General features: G+C 52.9%; 1 protein-coding gene across 1 annotated transcript in view; it reads left to right on the top strand.

Moving 5' to 3' along the window:
- Positions 1-2,099: 2,099 nt before the first annotated feature.
- The window catches only part of ADORA2B (adenosine A2b receptor), a 24,704-nt gene continuing 9,657 nt past the window's right edge, over positions 2,100-17,146 (top strand). The window contains exon 1 of the mRNA XM_030296188.1: positions 2,100-2,465. Within this exon, the coding sequence (XP_030152048.1) occupies positions 2,131-2,465 (335 nt within the window). The 5' untranslated portion in view covers positions 2,100-2,130. The remainder of the gene's footprint in view (positions 2,466-17,146) is intronic.

The raw sequence follows: 17,146 nt of genomic DNA, 5'->3' as shown, positions 1-17,146 counted from the left end.
TCTTTCACCATCCCCCCACCCCCCCACCCCAAGGAAATACTCTTGGTCAAGCTCCTTGACCTCTCCGAGGTTCCGGTTTATCATCCACGGGGTAACAGTAGTTTGTGTCGAGTGCTATGGGAATGTGGGGTGGTAGAGGAGGTGTATTAGATCTCAGATAGCCAGGGCGTGGCATTTGTGGGCTCTCCAATATTTTAACATAAAATCAGGCTGTTGTGGTTTTTCCATTGTGCAAGTAACAAAAGCACCTAGAAAATGGAGAAAAAAGTCCCCTCCGGTAACCTCACCCATCCAGGACATTGACTGTAAATGCTTTTGGAAAATGTGTGGCTCTTGCTATACGGAGGCAGATATGACTGGCCACGACTGTTGGAGGCTGATGGGTTTTGTTGTTATTGCGGCTACGTTGAGATATAATTCATATACCATACAATCCACCCATTTGAAGTGTACAATTCGTTTTTTTTTTTTTTAGTATATTCACAGAGTTCTGCAACCATTACTACATTTCGTATATTTTCATCATCTCTATCCGTTAGCAGTCACCTCCATGTTTTATTATTTTTTTATTTTTATTGTTTCTGTTTAACATTATTTTACAAGCATCTTTTCCATTGCCTGGCAATCTTTTTAACTACCTTGTCTGGTGACGGCTAGCAAAGGATTTGGGGTAGGGGAATAGCATGGCCAGGTGTGTTCTAGAATGCTAGCATTGGTGGGGACCAGAGAAACTTGACTGAGGTCGCAGGGCAGAGACGAGGGAGGGACGATGGGAACGAGCTGTGAGGAGGAACCCACCTGAGACACTGCTTCAGGGTGGAGAGGAGCAAAGCTCCGGAAGCAGAATTGGCGACACTACCGATTTGGATGTCGGGAAGGACGGAGGAGGGTGTGGGTGCATTTCCTGGATGAAGGTGGGTGGTAAGGGCAATAACTAAGTCCCAGAAGGAGGAGAGGGCACAGGTTTGGGACAGAGATGAACAGGAGCTTGATTTTGGACTTGCTGGATTCGGGGGCCCTCAGGCTCTGCCAGAGGAGATGAACATTCTGCAGCGTGGTGCTCAGGTCTGGCGCTCAGGGGTCACTTAGGGCTGCCACGAAAAGGCTTGAAAGTTAAGGGTATAAGGACCAAGGGTGAAGCCTTAGGAGCCCGAGCTTAGCCAGGGTGGGCGTGAAGGACAAAGAGAGGGCCCGAGGAACATTGGCCTCTGGTGGGGGGAAGGGGGGGTGCAGGGTGGAGGAGGAAGCGAAGTTACGTGGAGAGGAGGTAGGAGAAGGCAGAGCTGGAGACGCCTGAGCAGTGGCCGGGAGGACAGAAGAGCAGGTGAGGCCAGGGAGCCAGGCGTGCTGGGTGCATGGGGTAGGGGTGCCGCAGAGCCTCAGCGTCCCAGAGCGATCCTTGCCGTCGGGGTGCCGCGGCCCGAAGGGACAGGTCAGGTGGGAACGTATGGCCTAAGGAGGTCTGCGAGTTCAGGCTCCTCGTCCCCTCCTGCGGCATCTCACCCAGTTTGCAAGGCGAGCCCTGCCTGACCAGTGGGGTGCCCAGGGTTCGGGTGGGAGAGCTCCCCAAGGGCTTCAGATCCTCAACTCGCCGCGCCCGACCGCGGAGTGGCTGGGGGGGAGGGGTGCGGGGCGGGGTCGTGGCGGGCGCCCCGCCCGCAGAGTCCGGGCCTTGTCTCTGAGGCGGCCCGGGCTCTGCGTGCGCCGCGCTGCTTGGCAGACAGTGAAACCGCCCGGGACACACCCACAGATTTGGAGCCTTAGAGAAAGTTGGGGAACTTGACTTTGCCAGATAGCGCCACCGCACGACGCCTCGGGATCCATCGCTGGCTCCCGGCCGCGTGCAGCCGAGACCCTCGTGGCCCCGCGCGGGCGCAGACTTGGGCTCGGGAGAAGGGGCGGTGCTCCGCCGGGGGTCCGAGACGGGCGGGCGCCCCGGCCAATGGGCGTCGCCGCCTCCCCGCGGTCCCGCCCCCGGAGCCCGGGTCCCGAGCGCGCGAGTCTGGCGGGTCAGAAGAGGCTGGCGGACGCGCGGTGCGGGCGCTCCGGCGGTGCCCGGCGGCGCCCACGCGGCTGCCCCGCGCCTAGCGCGGCCCGGGTAGGCGACGTCGGGGCCAGGTCGGCCCGGCCATGCCGCTGGAGACGCAGGACGCGCTGTATGTGGCGCTGGAGCTGGCCATCGCCGCGCTGTCAGTGGCGGGCAATGTGCTGGTGTGCGTCGCGGTGGGCACGTCGAGCGCGCTGCAGACGCCCACCAACTACTTCCTGGTGTCCCTGGCGGCGGCCGACGTGGCCGTGGGGCTGTTCGCCATTCCGTTTGCCATCACCATCAGCCTGGGCTTCTGCACCGACTTCCACAGCTGCCTCTTCCTCGCATGCTTCGTGCTCGTGCTCACGCAGAGCTCCATCTTCAGCCTCTTGGCCGTGGCCGTCGACAGGTACCTGGCCGTCCGCGTCCCGCTCAGGTGAGGCGCGCGGCGTCCCCGACCCCGGGGCCCCGTCGGAGTCCCGGAAAGCACTGCCCGCTCCAGGCCCAGGTTGCTGGCCGAGTCGCGCGGGGCGCTCCGACTTCGGGTTCCCAGCCTAGAGGGACACGTGCGCCGGGCTGCCGAGACCCTCTTGGTGCCTGAGACAGGACCCTGGAGGCCGCTGCGCCCCTGGATGCGCACGTGTTTTTAGGGGGACCCGCGTAGGGACAGCGCTAGGAGTTCTGGGGAGTGTGGTCCCCGGTCGCCGGCCCGCGGTGGAAACTCCGGGGAAAGCGCCACCCCAGCGGGCTGGTGGGGCACGGGCGCATGAGGTTTGGTGATCGTATCTCCTCCTCTGTGGCGGTAACTGTTTCCTCTCACTCGTCACCCGCTGCCGACCCAGAGCGGGGCCCCCAGACTGTTTCCTTCCACCCCTCATCCGCAGTCCAGAGCAGCGGGCAGACACGACCCTGTGCGTGCTGGAGGTCCGGGAGGCTGGGGCGGTTCCAGGAGACAGCTCTGAACACTGGGGCTTTGCATTGTCAGAATGGACACGACTCGAGACCCAAGTTCTGAATGCACCTGCCACAAAATGCGGGCGGAGGGTGGGGTGCGGCTGGGGAAGGACCCAATTAACTCTAGGGAACACTAGGAGCATCTGTGCCTGCATGCTAAATGGGGACTCAGATCACCTCCGTACACTTTAAAAGTCAAAGTGCTGCCCCGTTGGCCAGCACGAACAGCCTGAGAGCTGCATGCCCCTTGTGTAACCTTGTTTACCCTCCACTGCCCTGTCCCAGCAGGGCGGGGAAGTGCCACCTGGATTTCGGAAAACTGGAAAACTTAAGGGTGGTCTCTTTCACCCAGTGAGAAAATGTAGGGTTCAGGGGATGAAGCCCCAGGTGTAGCTGATGATCAGGTTCAAAGCTGAGCATCTGAGGGGCACCTGAGTGGCTCAGTGGTTAAGCATCCAACTTCGGCTCAGGTCATGATCTCCCGGTCCTAGTCCACGTCCAGCTCTGCTGACAGCTCGGAGCCTGGAGCCTGCTTCAGATTCTGTGTCCCTCCTCTCTCTCTGCCCCTCCCTCGCTCACGCTCTGTCTCCTGTCTCTCACAAAGAAATAGATGTTAAAAATTTTTTTAATAAAAAATTAAAAAGGTGAGCACTTGAGGGCAAGAGCATCAGGGAACCTTAGGGCTTATTAAAATTATTTTCTGTCTTCTGTGCCTGGGCCTCCTATTCTGCGTTAGGTGAGCTTGGGATCTCTTTGGGTTAGAGCTGAGAAAGGAAACTGAGTCACAGGAGTAGGTGGGAAGGGAAGGAATTTATTGAGGCAGTTGATATTAAACTTTTATCCTTCCATTCTTGCAGTGATTCCAGAGGGTAGGTACCTGCCTCTTGTAGATGAGGGGATGGTGCCCCTGGGAGATGAGAGTCTTGCTCAGGATGGTGCATCTGGAATGAGTGTCAGAGCCAGGACTTGAACTCAGAGTTGGCACCACATTCCCACTGTGCCCTCAGGCTGCCTTGCAGGGTTGTGTGTGGTGTCAGTGTTTGGGATGTGGGCAGAAAGTGGAGTGCTGTTTCTGGAAGCAGATCCTGCCTGCAGTAAATTGGTGGTTGTAAGGGATGTGTGTTTGAAGGAATTGACCAGGAGAATGTTCCTAGAAGCCTCTTTAGCAGGCAGACATGTTGAGCCTGCCTGTTGTGGGTTGTGTCCTGGGTCCCTGGTTGTGCTCCTGGGAACAGGAAGCTCCTGCTTGACCGGGCTGTGAGCCCAATCTGCATGTCTGGGCCCTTCATGTACTGCTGCCCTTGGCATCTGACCAGGGGGCCTCATGCATCCCATCAGGTGTGAAAGAGCCCAGGGATTTCCGGGACTTGGGGCCGCATGGCACAGTCTCTTAGGAGTCACCTTTCTGCCTCTTGGTCTTCATGTTGGTTATTGATGGCCTTTGGGACTGTTTGTGTCCAGCAGGCAGTCACAAGCGCCCAGCTCACCGGGAGGTACTGGAAGGATCCCCTCTGCCCCATGGAGCCGGAAGCTCCATAGGAGTTTCAATCTGTTAGTTCTTGTCCTGGTGTTGGGTGGGGTCTTAGAAAAAAAATGGGTGTGGGTGTGTTAAGGGGAAAGAAATGTGAATCACAAGCCCCTAACTTCTTTGCATTTGCCAAAGGAAGGAGGGTGAGATGTAGGAGAAGGACGGGAAGAATGGTCAGTGGAGAGGTGCAAGGGCTCATCTGTGCCTGCCCACGGGAGTTCAGAGGTCTGGAAGAGGTGTGTGCCAGCAGCCCTAACTCCCAGCCCCGGGAAGGGCACCTGTCCCTGGCACCGACCCCCCACCCTCAAGGGCTGAAGAGGCTGCGGGTTCTCAGGGCTCCTGAGTGCTCCTGAGGGCTGTTGCCCGGGCCGGTCGGTCTTCCTCCCTCAGCTGTGAGCGCTTCCTGCTTCGGGGGAGTATGACACCCCCACCCCCAGCAGGCTGAGATGCAGATTACAGGGCCCTCCCGGATCCTCCTGAGTCAGAATCTGTGGGGTGGGGCATGGCGGGGGGGGGGGGGATTCCAGTTATCGGTATCTTTAACTGAGGAACTGGCAAGTCCTTGGACCAGTTCACGGGTGGGGGAGGGGGGCTCCAAAGGCATCCGTGCCCCAGGGCTCTGAGTGTGAGGCCAGAGTGGTCGGCTGTAAGTGCAGCTCAAGGCCACGGAGACCGTAGACCCCACCTGCCGCCCGGTTGCCAAGGCGTTTAGTAACATTGGGGAGATCACAGTGCAGAGAGAAAGGGGAGCCCCAAGGTGATGCCAGGCACAGAAATGACAACTTTGGCTGAACTTGAAAAGGAGGAGTGTCTGCTCACACCAGGCACTGTCCCTGGTCTTCAGAGGGAGGGGTGTCTACAAACAGAATCTAGTTCAGGTCCACGCAGTTCTGAGGCTGGCCCTGGCAGAGGGTCCCCCCCACACCGGTGCAGAGTTGGGGGGCAGCACACGCAGCAGAGCTGGGAGTGGAGGCTCCCTTGCTGCTGGGGGGTGGGGGCGTGCCTGGAGGGAAGGGGAGGAGGGAGGAGGTGGGAGCCTGTCGGGGTGGGGTGAAGGGGGGGAGGAGGGGGAGGTGGGAGCCTTCAGGGATGGGGGTGGGGAGGAATGGGGGATGGGGGTGGGGGCATGCCGAGGGGGAGGGGAGGGGCCGTGTCTGCCCACAGCTGCTCCCCACCCCCCTCACTTCACCCTCAGTCCACTTCATCTGGCAGGAGTACTTCCTCCCCCCTAATCTGATCCGGTTCCCCTTCATGCCACGCCCCCAGTTGAGCTGTGTGGCAGGGTGACTGTGTGACTCGCCTCTGTCTGGGGGCGTGCCCTGCCTTGCTCCTGGACTCAGTGTCCGGTGGTGTTGAGTCTCCAGTCGGCCGAAGGCCAGCTGTTTCCCCAGTGCAGCTGAAGGAGGGTGTTTTCCAGGGAGTGTTTTGTTGGCTGGATTGGTCCTCTGAATGGAAGAGGGTGTGTCAGTCTGTTCTGTCCATGGACCCTGACCCTGTCACCCTCCCTGTTCCCTTTGCTACATGGAGGCTTTAAAGTTCTTGTTCCAACATGGCCGGTCTGTGAGGTGGGGACTGACATCTTAGCAAGACTGCCTGGGGTGACATGTGTCCTCCACTGAGGCTCCCTTAGCTGTAGGGTAGGGGTTGGCAGGGGTTTTGGAGTGTTCTTACAAAAATTGTTTTCTTTTTCTTTTTTTTAAGTTTATTTTGAGAGAACAAGCGAGCAGAAGAGGGGCAGAGAGAGAGAATCTCAAGCAGGCTCTGTGCTGTCTCGGGGCTCGAACTCACGATCTGTGAGATCATGACCTGAGCTGAAATCAAGAGTTGGATGCTTAACTGACTGAGCCACCCGGATGCCCCCCCCCTTTTTTTCTTTTTTATAATTTTTTTTAACGTTTATTCATTTTTGAGAGAGAGACAGAGCATGAGCGGGGGAGGGGCAGAGAGCGAGGGAGACACAGAATCCGAAACAGGCTCCAGGCCCTGAGCTGTCAGCACAGAGCCCGACGCGGGGCTCAAACCCACAAACTGTGAGATCATGACCTGAGCCAAAAGCAGACGCTTAACCAACTCAGCCACCCAGGCGCCCTGCCCCTTTTCTTTTTAACATTGTACAAATCCCATATGATAAAATTCATCTTTAGTGCTGTTTTGAAGTAAAGCTAGGAAAGATTTTCAGGTCTGGGTCGCATCCCTCCGGCCATCCCAAGGACACTCCTTGGGAAGTCCTCTGTCTTGTGCATCAGTGTCCTCTTTCTCTTCCAGACCATCCCCATCGTAGTGGGTTGCATGGTGGCTCCCCCGAATGACGTCCATGTTCTAATCCCTGGAACCTGTGAATATCACCTGATGTGGGAAAGCAATGAATGTTCCCTTACGCGGATCTTGGGAGGAAGAGTTTATCCTGGATTAACTATCTGGTGGCCCCTAGATGCCATCACATCCTTGGAACTAGACACGCAGAGAAGGAGGAGGAGGCCGCGTGAAGATGGAGGCAGAGATGCGGGGTGGGGGTGGGGGGACAGCCACCAGGAGCTGGGAGCGGGGCGGATTGTGCCCTAGAGCCTTGGGCGGGGCTTCCGGCCCCTAGAGCTGTGAGGGCCACATCCGTGCAGGCCTGTGTGGCCCTCCGCAGTAAGCTGCTCCCATGAGCCATCCTCCACTGCCTCCCCTGGTCGAACCTAAAGGTCACTTCTGGGCCCCATCGCACACGTGCTCTCAGTAGCTCCGGGTCAGCTCCGCGGGGCGGGGGGGGGGGGGGCGTGGAGTCCACCCGGCCCCCCAACTGCCGTTCTCCAGAATGCTGCCAGAGAGGAGGGTTTGAGCCTCAAATCGGATCCCATCAGTCCCCTGCTTAACCCAGGCCTCAGGATCCTGTGCTGACTGGCTTCTGCCCACCCGCCTCTCGCCCCTTCCCGCCTCGCCCACACAGCCCCGCCGGGCTGGGCTCTTTCCCCAGCTGGTCTTTGTGCTGCCTCTCGCCTCCTCGCCTGCGGAGGCTTCGCCTGGCCCCTGAGCTTGTCTATCACTGACTCTCCCTAAAGTACATCTTTCCTTGGTCGTGAGTTGTAGTCCCTTTCTGCCCGAGCAGGAGCTCTGTGACCCCTGGGAGGGGCTTGTTCTTGAATTCCCGCCCCAGCCCTGGCATGCTGCCTGGCATGGGGTAGGCACCCATATTTTGGGGGACTGTGTGAGTCACTGGGTGAAGAGCTTGTGCTGGGGGACGCTGGCACAGTGTTGGGGGGGGGGGACAGTCTGAGATGGCCGATGCAGGCAAGGGGCAGAGCTCTCTGGTAAAAGGATGTCAGAAAAAAGATGGTCCAGAAGTTTTAATGAAGGAAGGGGGGGACACCATCTTCTGACAGGCTGTCACAGGCCTGAGGGAGAACGGGGAGGAGTGGCCTTTGGAGAACCAGCAGGTGCTGTGGGTGAGGGCCGGCCAGGGGAGAGCAGGTTTGAGTCAGTCCTAGGGCCATCCTGTTACCCGCACAAGGGAGCGTGGCTCTCAGAACTGGCAGAAAGTCACCTAGGACTTGGGTGCCCCTCTGCTGTTATAACCCCCCCCCCCCGAGTGACACTCCTCAGCCCCGAGCCAGCACATTAAACCAGCAGCAGATGCGACAGTTGCTGGAGTCTGAGCGCATGTCCAGAAGTACTAGTGGGAAGTTCCAGCCTGGCCCAGGGCTCGTTCCTGGGTGGGTTAGTTCCTTGCCGGCACAAGCGTCTGGTCTGGTCTGGTCAGTAAGGCCCACAAGAGCTGTCTCAGAACCAGGGTGATCCAGTCTGGAGGTGAGGTACCTGGAGGTCCTGTCCCCTCACTGGGGGTAGCATCCCACCAGCTGGACAGTCATCCAGGAGCATCTGGGAGCCACAGGGCAGCCTCTGAGGACTGAGGATTGTGGGCAAGAGCACCTGAAGGGTCGGGGAAGGAGGGTCCACCTGGCCATCTGAGGCTAGCCATGGCCCGGAGCTCCCGTGCAGATCAGGCCACAGCCTGCGCCACTCTGTGTGTGTCTGGAAGGGACATGGCCCTGACTTAGTGTTTTAGCAGCATTTCCATGGAATTCCGAAAAGCATGGGTAGTTTGCTCCTTTGATCATATGGTGAATGAGTGTGTGCAAAGGGACAGAGGTTACCGACATTTTCATAGGACAGGCAATCTGTGCTCCTTCCTCTGTGACTTCACGCATGGGGTCTCCAGCCTCATGGGCCCTCCCCGCCATGCACTCGCAGGACCCAGTCTCCACATCACACACTCTTTTGTTCTGTCTGCTTGTGAGCACAGCATGGACATACATATGCTACAGGGACAGACACGAGGACGTAGGTCCTCAGCTACTCCAGACATCAGAATTTTTAATATTGTGGACAGCAGCCACTCAGAAGGCTTTTCTGCACATCTGGCCCTACACGTGCCTGATCTCCTCTAACCCTTACAACTCTTAGGGGTGCAAACTCTGTTACTTTCCTCGCTTCACAGATGAGGAAATCAAGGCTCAGAGGGTTATGATCAGCCCAGGGTCACACAGCTGCCACAACGGTGTACTGTGTTTTTCTGGGAGCCCTTAAGCCAGCATGCGAGTGGCTGAAGGGAAAGTACCATGGTCGTCCAAGAGCAGGCGAGGGGTCCCTTCTAGCAGTGGGTAGATGGGGACACCAGCAACTTGTGATTGGGACTCTGTAGACGTTGTGCAGGACAAAGAAGATTGTAGCTAGGCAGTGATGTGGCCGAATGAGGGAGAAGAAAGCTGTACGTTGGCCCTTGTGCATGAAACGGCACAGAACTGACGGTGGCGAGGACCTGTAGAGGATCTCCTGCCTGCCTCCTTTCTCCTCAGATGGTGAAACGGAGGCCTGGCCTTTCCTAACTGACCCTTCAGGACTTGGGCTCCGGACATCGTTACTCTCCCCAAGGGCATCAACAGGTTGTGCTCTTGATCTCTGAGGCTGACAGGCTGATGAGACGCTGCCTTGGGCAGCCAGAACTTGATGGCTGGTAGCAAATGTGCCTTCGTTGAAAGAATTCAAGTTGAGAACAGAGTGTCACGGGCTCCGTGGTGGCCCTCTAACACGTCCTGGGCCGAAGGAGGGGGAGTGCTTTTCCTCGAGGGCTGAAGCTGGGGTTTTGTATGGGGGTGAGTGGGAGGAAGAGAATTTTGAGCTGAGCTGGAGCCACGTGCAAAAGTCTCCCCTCCCTCGGCCCTCACCAGACCATTTCTGTTGGCATCTCTTCCGAGGGTCACTACCCTCTGGGTGACACCTGGGTCTGTGCTGCCATCTTTAAATAGAATCTGTTGACTCTCTCCCAGGTCGAGGGAGGGCCACACACCCTCTTTCCCACCCTGGTCCTCCCAGTTTTTTGTTACATTTGGATATTTTTCTGGGGATCATATTTCAGCCCCGATTTCTAATTCCATCAGGTGTAGGCAAGATCTGTTAATTGTCAAGAAACACGAGGAAAAGTAAACCACCAGCAGGCCCCCGCGCCCCCGTGTCTCTCCACCTCCCACTGGCTTTCAGCACCCTGCCTACTCAGTGGAGGTTTTACTTTCGAAAAGGTAATTCATGCTGTTGTGAAGAAACCAAGTGTTTTACAAAATGACAAACTGTGGAAAGTCAGTCTCCATCTCTGATCTGTGGTTTCCCAAATTGCCCATCAGCGGTAACTGCTGTTTCTTGTGCCTTTTCCTACAAGAATGCTACATTGGACACATTCAGATTATAGGAGTACTTTTACATTATCGAGGTTAATGCCATTTGCATTTTATTCCGTAACTGTGATAACGTTTCCTGAACCCTGCGGAGAGTTTCTGAAAACTGGAAACCGACGAACGGCATTTCGAATGTCTGACTTGTGGATTTATTCCACACCAGAGCAGAGCAGAACGATTGGACTAGGGCATGCACTCCCATCGCTAAACTCTGCGTCCCCAGGACGCGGTGCCAGTGGCCAGATCAGATGAATTCTATTTTTTAGATGCTATCTGCTGCTCAAAACTACCCCCCACTGTAGTTGGCTTCATGTTTAGATGGTGAGTTACCCACCTGGAAATTAAGAGAAAGTTCCAGGAAGAACATGGCTTCCCAGATCCTTAGGATGATCCGACTTCTTCATCATCCCCATTGCTGGCTGACCTAACGGGCCCTCTCGGCGTGCCATACGATGGTCCTGTGGTGTCTTCCTGTACTCTGGGAGTTGTTCTGCTGTTCCCCACGTTCCATGTTTTCTTCCCTCTTTCTGGGATTCCATATTTGTTTGTCTGTATACATACCCATAAGTGACTTTTTCTGGACATGGGAGATAAACGTTCTGGGGTCTTCTATGCCAATGGTGTTTTTATTTCTCACGTGTCACAGGTAGTGTGACTGGATGCCGTTCAGAAGTGTAAAGGCATTGCTGCAACGCCCAGTGGTGCCCAAGAAGTCTCATGTGTAGTGATTCCTATTTGTAACCTGTACTTCCTCTCTGGAAGCCATTGGGACCACTTGCCTTTGCTTGGTGTTCTGGAGGCTGGGTCTGAATACTGACCTTCAGTTTTTCTCCTTCACTGGGGGTGAAACTTCCTGGTGAACCTTCCCAATCTGAAGACTTAGGTCTGTCTTTAGTTCTAAGATTCTGATAAAGAATATTTTTTTGATCCTTTTCTTATCTCCCTTTTCTCTGTTCTTCTGGGATTCTTTTTTTTTTTCTTTCAGTTTTTTATTTATTTTGAGACAGAGAGTGTATGAGTGGGGAATGGGCACAGAGAGAGGGAGACAGAGAATCCCACAAACCATGAGATCATGACCTGAGCTGAAATCAAGAGTCAGACGCGTAACCAACTGAGCCACCCAGGCGTCCCTCCTTCTGGGATTCTTAACTGATGCATGGAGACTTTTTCTCCTTGACTGATCTTTGTCTCTTAAAAGTTCTCTTAGATATGACTTTCCAATAGTTTAACTTTTTATTCTCCTCTGGAAGAATTCTTTGACTTTTCCTCCCTAGTTACCCTATTTTTAAATTTTATTTTAGCATTCATATTTTTACTTTTGAGGTGAAAACTTTTTGAGTCGGTTTTGAAAAAAACCTCTTTTGGATCCATGAGGTTCAGACAACTTCACAAAGTGTGTATAATTGAAACTTCCTCCCATCCCCTCCTCCATCACAAGGTCTCAAGCTGCAGTTTGGGGAGAGAGTGGAGAGTGAGGGGTCAGTGCTCCATGGGAGATAGGGGACAACAGTAGGGCCAGTGAGGCAGCCCACAGCTGGTCCACAGGCAGTCTTCCCCTTGATTCCTGCTTGTCTTTAAATCCCCTTCTGTCACCTGCTCTCTGCTGGCCTGGAGCTTCTCCCCTGGCCATCTCTGTTTCTTTTTCTTTTCTTTTAAAAAATTTTTTAATATTTATTTATTTTTGAGAGAGAGTGAGCAAGCAGGGGAGGGGCAGAGAGGGAGGGAGACACAGAATCGGAAGCTCCAGGCTCTGAGCTGTCAGCCCACCGTGGGGCTCGAACCCACAAACTGCGAGATCATGACCTGAGCTGAAGTCGGACGCTTAACTGACTGAGCCACCCAGGCGCCCTGCCCCTGCTTTTTTAAAAACATTTTTTAATGTTGTTTTTTTTTTTTCAATTTATTTTTGAGGCAGAGACAGTATGAGTGGGGAAGGGGTAGAGAGTGAGGGAGACACAGAATCCGAAGCAGGCTCCAGGCTCTGAGCTGTTAGCACAGAGCCCGATGCGGGCTCAAACCCATGAACTGTGAGATCATGACCTCAGCCGACGTCGGACGCTTAACCGACTGAGCCACCCAGGCATCCCATTTTTTAAACATTTTTAAAATTTATTTTTATTTTTTTATTGGCCATCTCTCTTTCTGATGTAGGGCTACGCATACCCCATCCTGACGACCTATCTGCCTTCTGGTTTCTAGAAACTCCTCAAAATCTCTGGTTTGCTGATGTTCCCCTCTGCTTCCATTTTTAGGAATTTTAGGTTATGAATTTATTTCCTTTTGTACTTCTCTACTGTCATTTAAGTGGGATTTTCTGAGAAGTGACAATTAAGTGGGACCTGGAGAGCCAATGTAGGATTTTAATCAGGAGTTTGACATGGTCAGGTTTGCATTATAAAACAGGCACTGTGGCGGACAGCAAGGGGGAAGGGCAGGAGGGGTCAAGAGTACATAGGGTTGCCAGTTGTCATCAAGGTGTGAAGGAAGAAAGCATGGCCAGGGCCATGAGGCCATGTTGTTGGAGGCAGAGTCAAGATATTTGATATGCATAAACTCTGTTTTTTTAAAACGTTTATTTATTTATTTTTTTTGAGACATAGAGCATGAACGGGGGAGGGTCGGAGAGAGAGGGAGACACAGAATCTGAAACAGGCTCCAGGCTCTGAGCAGTCAGCACAGAGCCCGACGCGGGGCTCGAACTCACGGACCTTGAGATCATGACCTGAGCCGAAGTTGGACGCCCAACCGGCTGAGCCACCCAGGCGCCCCGATATGCGTAAACTCTGAATGTCTGCACCGGGGGAGGTTGATGTCTGATGCCAGCCAAAGGGTCTGACGGAGTTCGGGGCAGAGGGGCCATCGGTGAAGCTACACAGCCCAGAGACGAGGACAGGAAAGAACCCTAAGAACCAAATATGGGCCCTGGGACCACAGTCAGCGAACAAGGACCAAAGACGTGGCTCGTCAGGGCCAGGCAGGGTGGGACTTAGGGTGTGAAACAAGCAGTCAGCCTGTGTGATTGCCCATTGTGTCTGTATGGACACCACAAGTTGAGTGAGGTGTTGTGACTAGAGGCTGGGGTCTTTGGGGACAGGCTTAAGAGGACTTGCTGACTTGGTTGGATGTTAGGCATGAGGGAAGCGGGAGGAGTCCAGGGTGACTCCCGAGATTCCTGGGCAGCCAGGTGGCACCGTCCCCCCAAACATGGGGGCTTTGGGAAGGCGTTGCATGGGTTATGGTTAAGGTGCCTGCAGGTTGAGCAATAACAGTAGGTGGTTGAGTTTGGAGCTTGGAGAGTTTGGGCTGGGTGGTCCTTCCACCTGGCTCTGGACACACGTCTGCTTGCTTCCTGGGAGCCCAGCAATGTTCTTACTCCCAGCCTCGTGCATGGCAGCCTCTTGGTCTGCAGGCTCCTTCCGTCCACTAAACATATTCAGGCTTCTTTCCCCTCTCTGAGCCTCACCTTCTTTGGTTTACTGCCTGTTTTGCTCCGGTCCTACCACCCGCAAACTTCCAGGAGCAGCTTTTTGTATATGACGTCTTGATTTCCAATGCTGATTTCAATACCACTGCCAAACCTGCTGTTTTTTTTTTTTAATTAAAAAAGTTTAAGTCAATTAATTTTTACTGAAGGGATTTTATATGTGATTCCTTCCACTGCCAATCACCTTAGTTCCTCCAAAGTCAGAATTCTAACCTTCAAAATAGCCCTTTTAGAATGAACTTTTGTTCAATCCACAGCTGTCCCTGTCAGTCCATAATTCTTGGCTTGGGCTTCTTTGATCTCCATTTGAATACGGACATAATTCACAACTTCCCCTCCTGTAATCTTTGGGATCCACTTTCTTTAGGGCCACATGTAGGTTCAGAGTAGATGGATCTGTCTGGTTCTCAATTGCAGACACCCTCTAAACACAAATAATTTCCAATCCTATTCACCCCTACACTGTCATGCCCTCGAGCTGTACAGATTGTTGGTACATGCCAATACCTGAGATTTCAAAAATGTGACTGGTAGGGGGTGCCTGGGTGGCTCAGTCAGTTAAACATCTGACTTTGGTTCAGGTCATGATCTCGCGGTTTGTGAGTTTGAGCCCCACATCGGGCTCTGTGCTGACAGCTCAGAGCTTGGAGCCTGCTCTGAATTCTGTGTCTCCCTTCCTCTCTGCCCCTCCCCCGCTCGCACTCTGTCTCTCTCTCTCTCTCTCTCTCTCTCTCTCTCTCTCTCAAAAATAAACATTAAAAAAAAAATTTAAAAAGAACAGGTCCTGTCATTTACACTTCTGAAATCAGTCCCCAATCACTTCTCTTTGGTCTTGTCTCTACTTCTACCCTGTTCCAGGAAAATCCTGTCTGGTGTCTCTGCATCCGTGCTCACCCTTTTAGCCCATTCTTCATATAACAGCAGTCTTTCTAAAATGAAAACCTCATGGCACCTCCTTTTGTTTATGTAATATTCCCAGTGCTTTAGGACAAGGGCCCAGCTCTCTTAACGTTATGTCTGTCTCAGCCCATCACACGAGAGGGCAAGCGATCTCAGTGTGTCCCATTATTGGGTTGCTAAATCTCATCACTGGGTTACAGCTGTGTCTGCCGGGGCTTGTCACTGTAAGGGTTTGTTTTCATAGCCCGGGTTCATTGAGGATTCTTGCCTGAGTACGTTATTACCATGTAAAATGGTAATTTTCTTTCTTTTCATTCCTTCCACCTTTATTGGTTGGCATTCTTCATAAAGAAGAGTTTTGCCTTTTCTCTGCTCTTCCTTAAATTATTTTTTTAAAATCTCAGTATGGACTTATGGAATATTATTTTCATTCAATGTGTTATCATCCATTTGTGTTTTTCATTTTGAGGCCCAGAATTGGCCAGTGGGAGCCCATTCAAATTCACTTCTGTAAGCGTTCTCATCAATTTTGTGAGCACTTCCTTACTTCCTGCCACAGAAAGGTTTTTCAAGCTCACATTTTATTTTCCACCTTTAGATCAGCCATTTTTCCAAGGAGCCCGGTTTCCTTTTCAGTGGAGAATGGTATGGGTCCGTGTGCTCATTGCTACTGGAGCGTCATTTTTTCTAGGCCCTCACAATGAACAGAACTAGGAGATTTTCTTTTTTTTTTAATAATGAGTTGAAGAACTCTTGCTTACAGTAGAACGCCACCTAATTAATGAGTAGGAATGCTTGAGTTAAGTCATCATTTGGCAACAATCATAGTAATAACCCGTGCAGGCAAGAATCATCAATAGGTGCTAAAACTCATTGGTGAAAGTCTGATGAGAAGCAAGATATTTAAAGTCTCGGAGTATCTATTACAAGATATCTACTAATTACAAAGGGAAAAATAGTTACAGTGGAGAAATCTGGCAGACACCATGATAACCAGGTGATCCAAGTTGACATCATCGGTAATGGGACACATCGATAATACATGCCTCCTGATGTCTTCTGACGGTTTGTGTATAGAGAGGCCGATGCTTTTGACAAATAATGTTGTATCTGAAGCAGTGTGTTTTAACCCTAGCCATGGGAGAGGAGACAAGGTATTTTTTTATTCTCTTGTTCGGTGTCAGGCAGGGGCCCTTTCTCTTAGGGACTCTTATTTCACTTGAAAATCAGAGTCTGGAGCCCAGCAACCATGATCTGTCCCTGGGTCACACCCGATACGTGAAACTGTAATAGGAGACTCACCAAAAAACAGCCTCAAAGATGAACTCTGGGAGACCTGGTCCTGGTCTCCATCTTTTAATCTCAGTGGGTTTAATCGCTATCAGACCATTCTGGACTGTCTCCTTGCCATGGTAAGCTGGTGGGGAAAACTTTCTTTTCTGCCACCCATACTCATCGTCCGTTGTTCTTGGGCGACTGAGAAGGACACCTGGCATCCTTTCTGACCACCTTTACGTGTGGCAGTGGTCTCAGCTCAGGCCCCAGTCAGGTCCACCGCTGGGATTCAGACACGTCTGAACTTGTTAGAGTAGAGGAGAATCCCCTCCCCATCCCTGCCAGGAGCCGGAGTAGCTGAGGGCCCCAGCCTCATCAGAAGCGCACAGCCTGAAGGTAAGCTCTGGTGACCATAGCCTGTTATCTGCTGGGTAGGCAGGCAGTCCTTTTGTCAGCATGCCCTGTACACTAGAGCCAGGACCATCCCAGACCGTGACCACGGGGACAAGGCAGATGGCCCTCAATACATTTACCGTAAATGGTAAATGAGAGACCTTCTTCCCACTCCCAGACCTGAAGTTCATATAAACAGAACCAAATAGCGTCTCTTCTTTCTGTGTAAGAATGGTTTTATCTGCTCTTCAAATGTTTCATAGAATTCATTTGTGGAGTCATCCGGGTCTTAAGTTTTCTTTGTGGGAAGGTTTTTGGCTATGTATTCTATTTCTTTGCTAGATACAGTGCTATTCAAATTCTCTTTCTGTCCATGACAACTTGAAAACAGAAATTTTTTATGTTTATTTATTTTTGAGATAGAGACAGAGTACGAGTGGGGGAGGGACAGAGAGGTGGGGGGAGGGAGGGAGACACAGAATCTGAAGCAGTCTCCAGGCTCTGAGCTGTTAGCGCAGAGTCTGACACGGGGGCTCGAACCCACGAACTGTGAGATCATGACCTGAGCTAAAGTCAGACGCTCAACTGACTGAGCCACCCAGGTGCCCCTTTAATTTTTTTTTTTTTTTTTTTAATGTTTCCGTCCATGACAACTTTTTAATTAATTTTTTTTTTTTTCAACGTTTATTTATTTTTGGGACAGAGAGAGACAGAGCATGAACGGGGGAGGGGCAGAGAGAGAGGGAGACACAGAATCGGAAACAGGCTCCAGGCTCTGAGCCATCAGCCCAGAGCCCGACGCGGGGCTCGAACTCACGGACCGCGAGATCGTGACCTGGCTGAAGTCGGACGCCTAACCGACTGCGCCACCC

The sequence above is a fragment of the Lynx canadensis genome, chromosome E1 (assembly GCF_007474595.2).
Source record: "Lynx canadensis isolate LIC74 chromosome E1, mLynCan4.pri.v2, whole genome shotgun sequence".
Classification (NCBI taxonomy): domain Eukaryota; kingdom Metazoa; phylum Chordata; class Mammalia; order Carnivora; family Felidae; genus Lynx; species Lynx canadensis.
The sequence above is the reverse complement of the archived record's forward strand: the minus strand, read 5'-3'. Positions and strand labels throughout refer to the sequence as shown.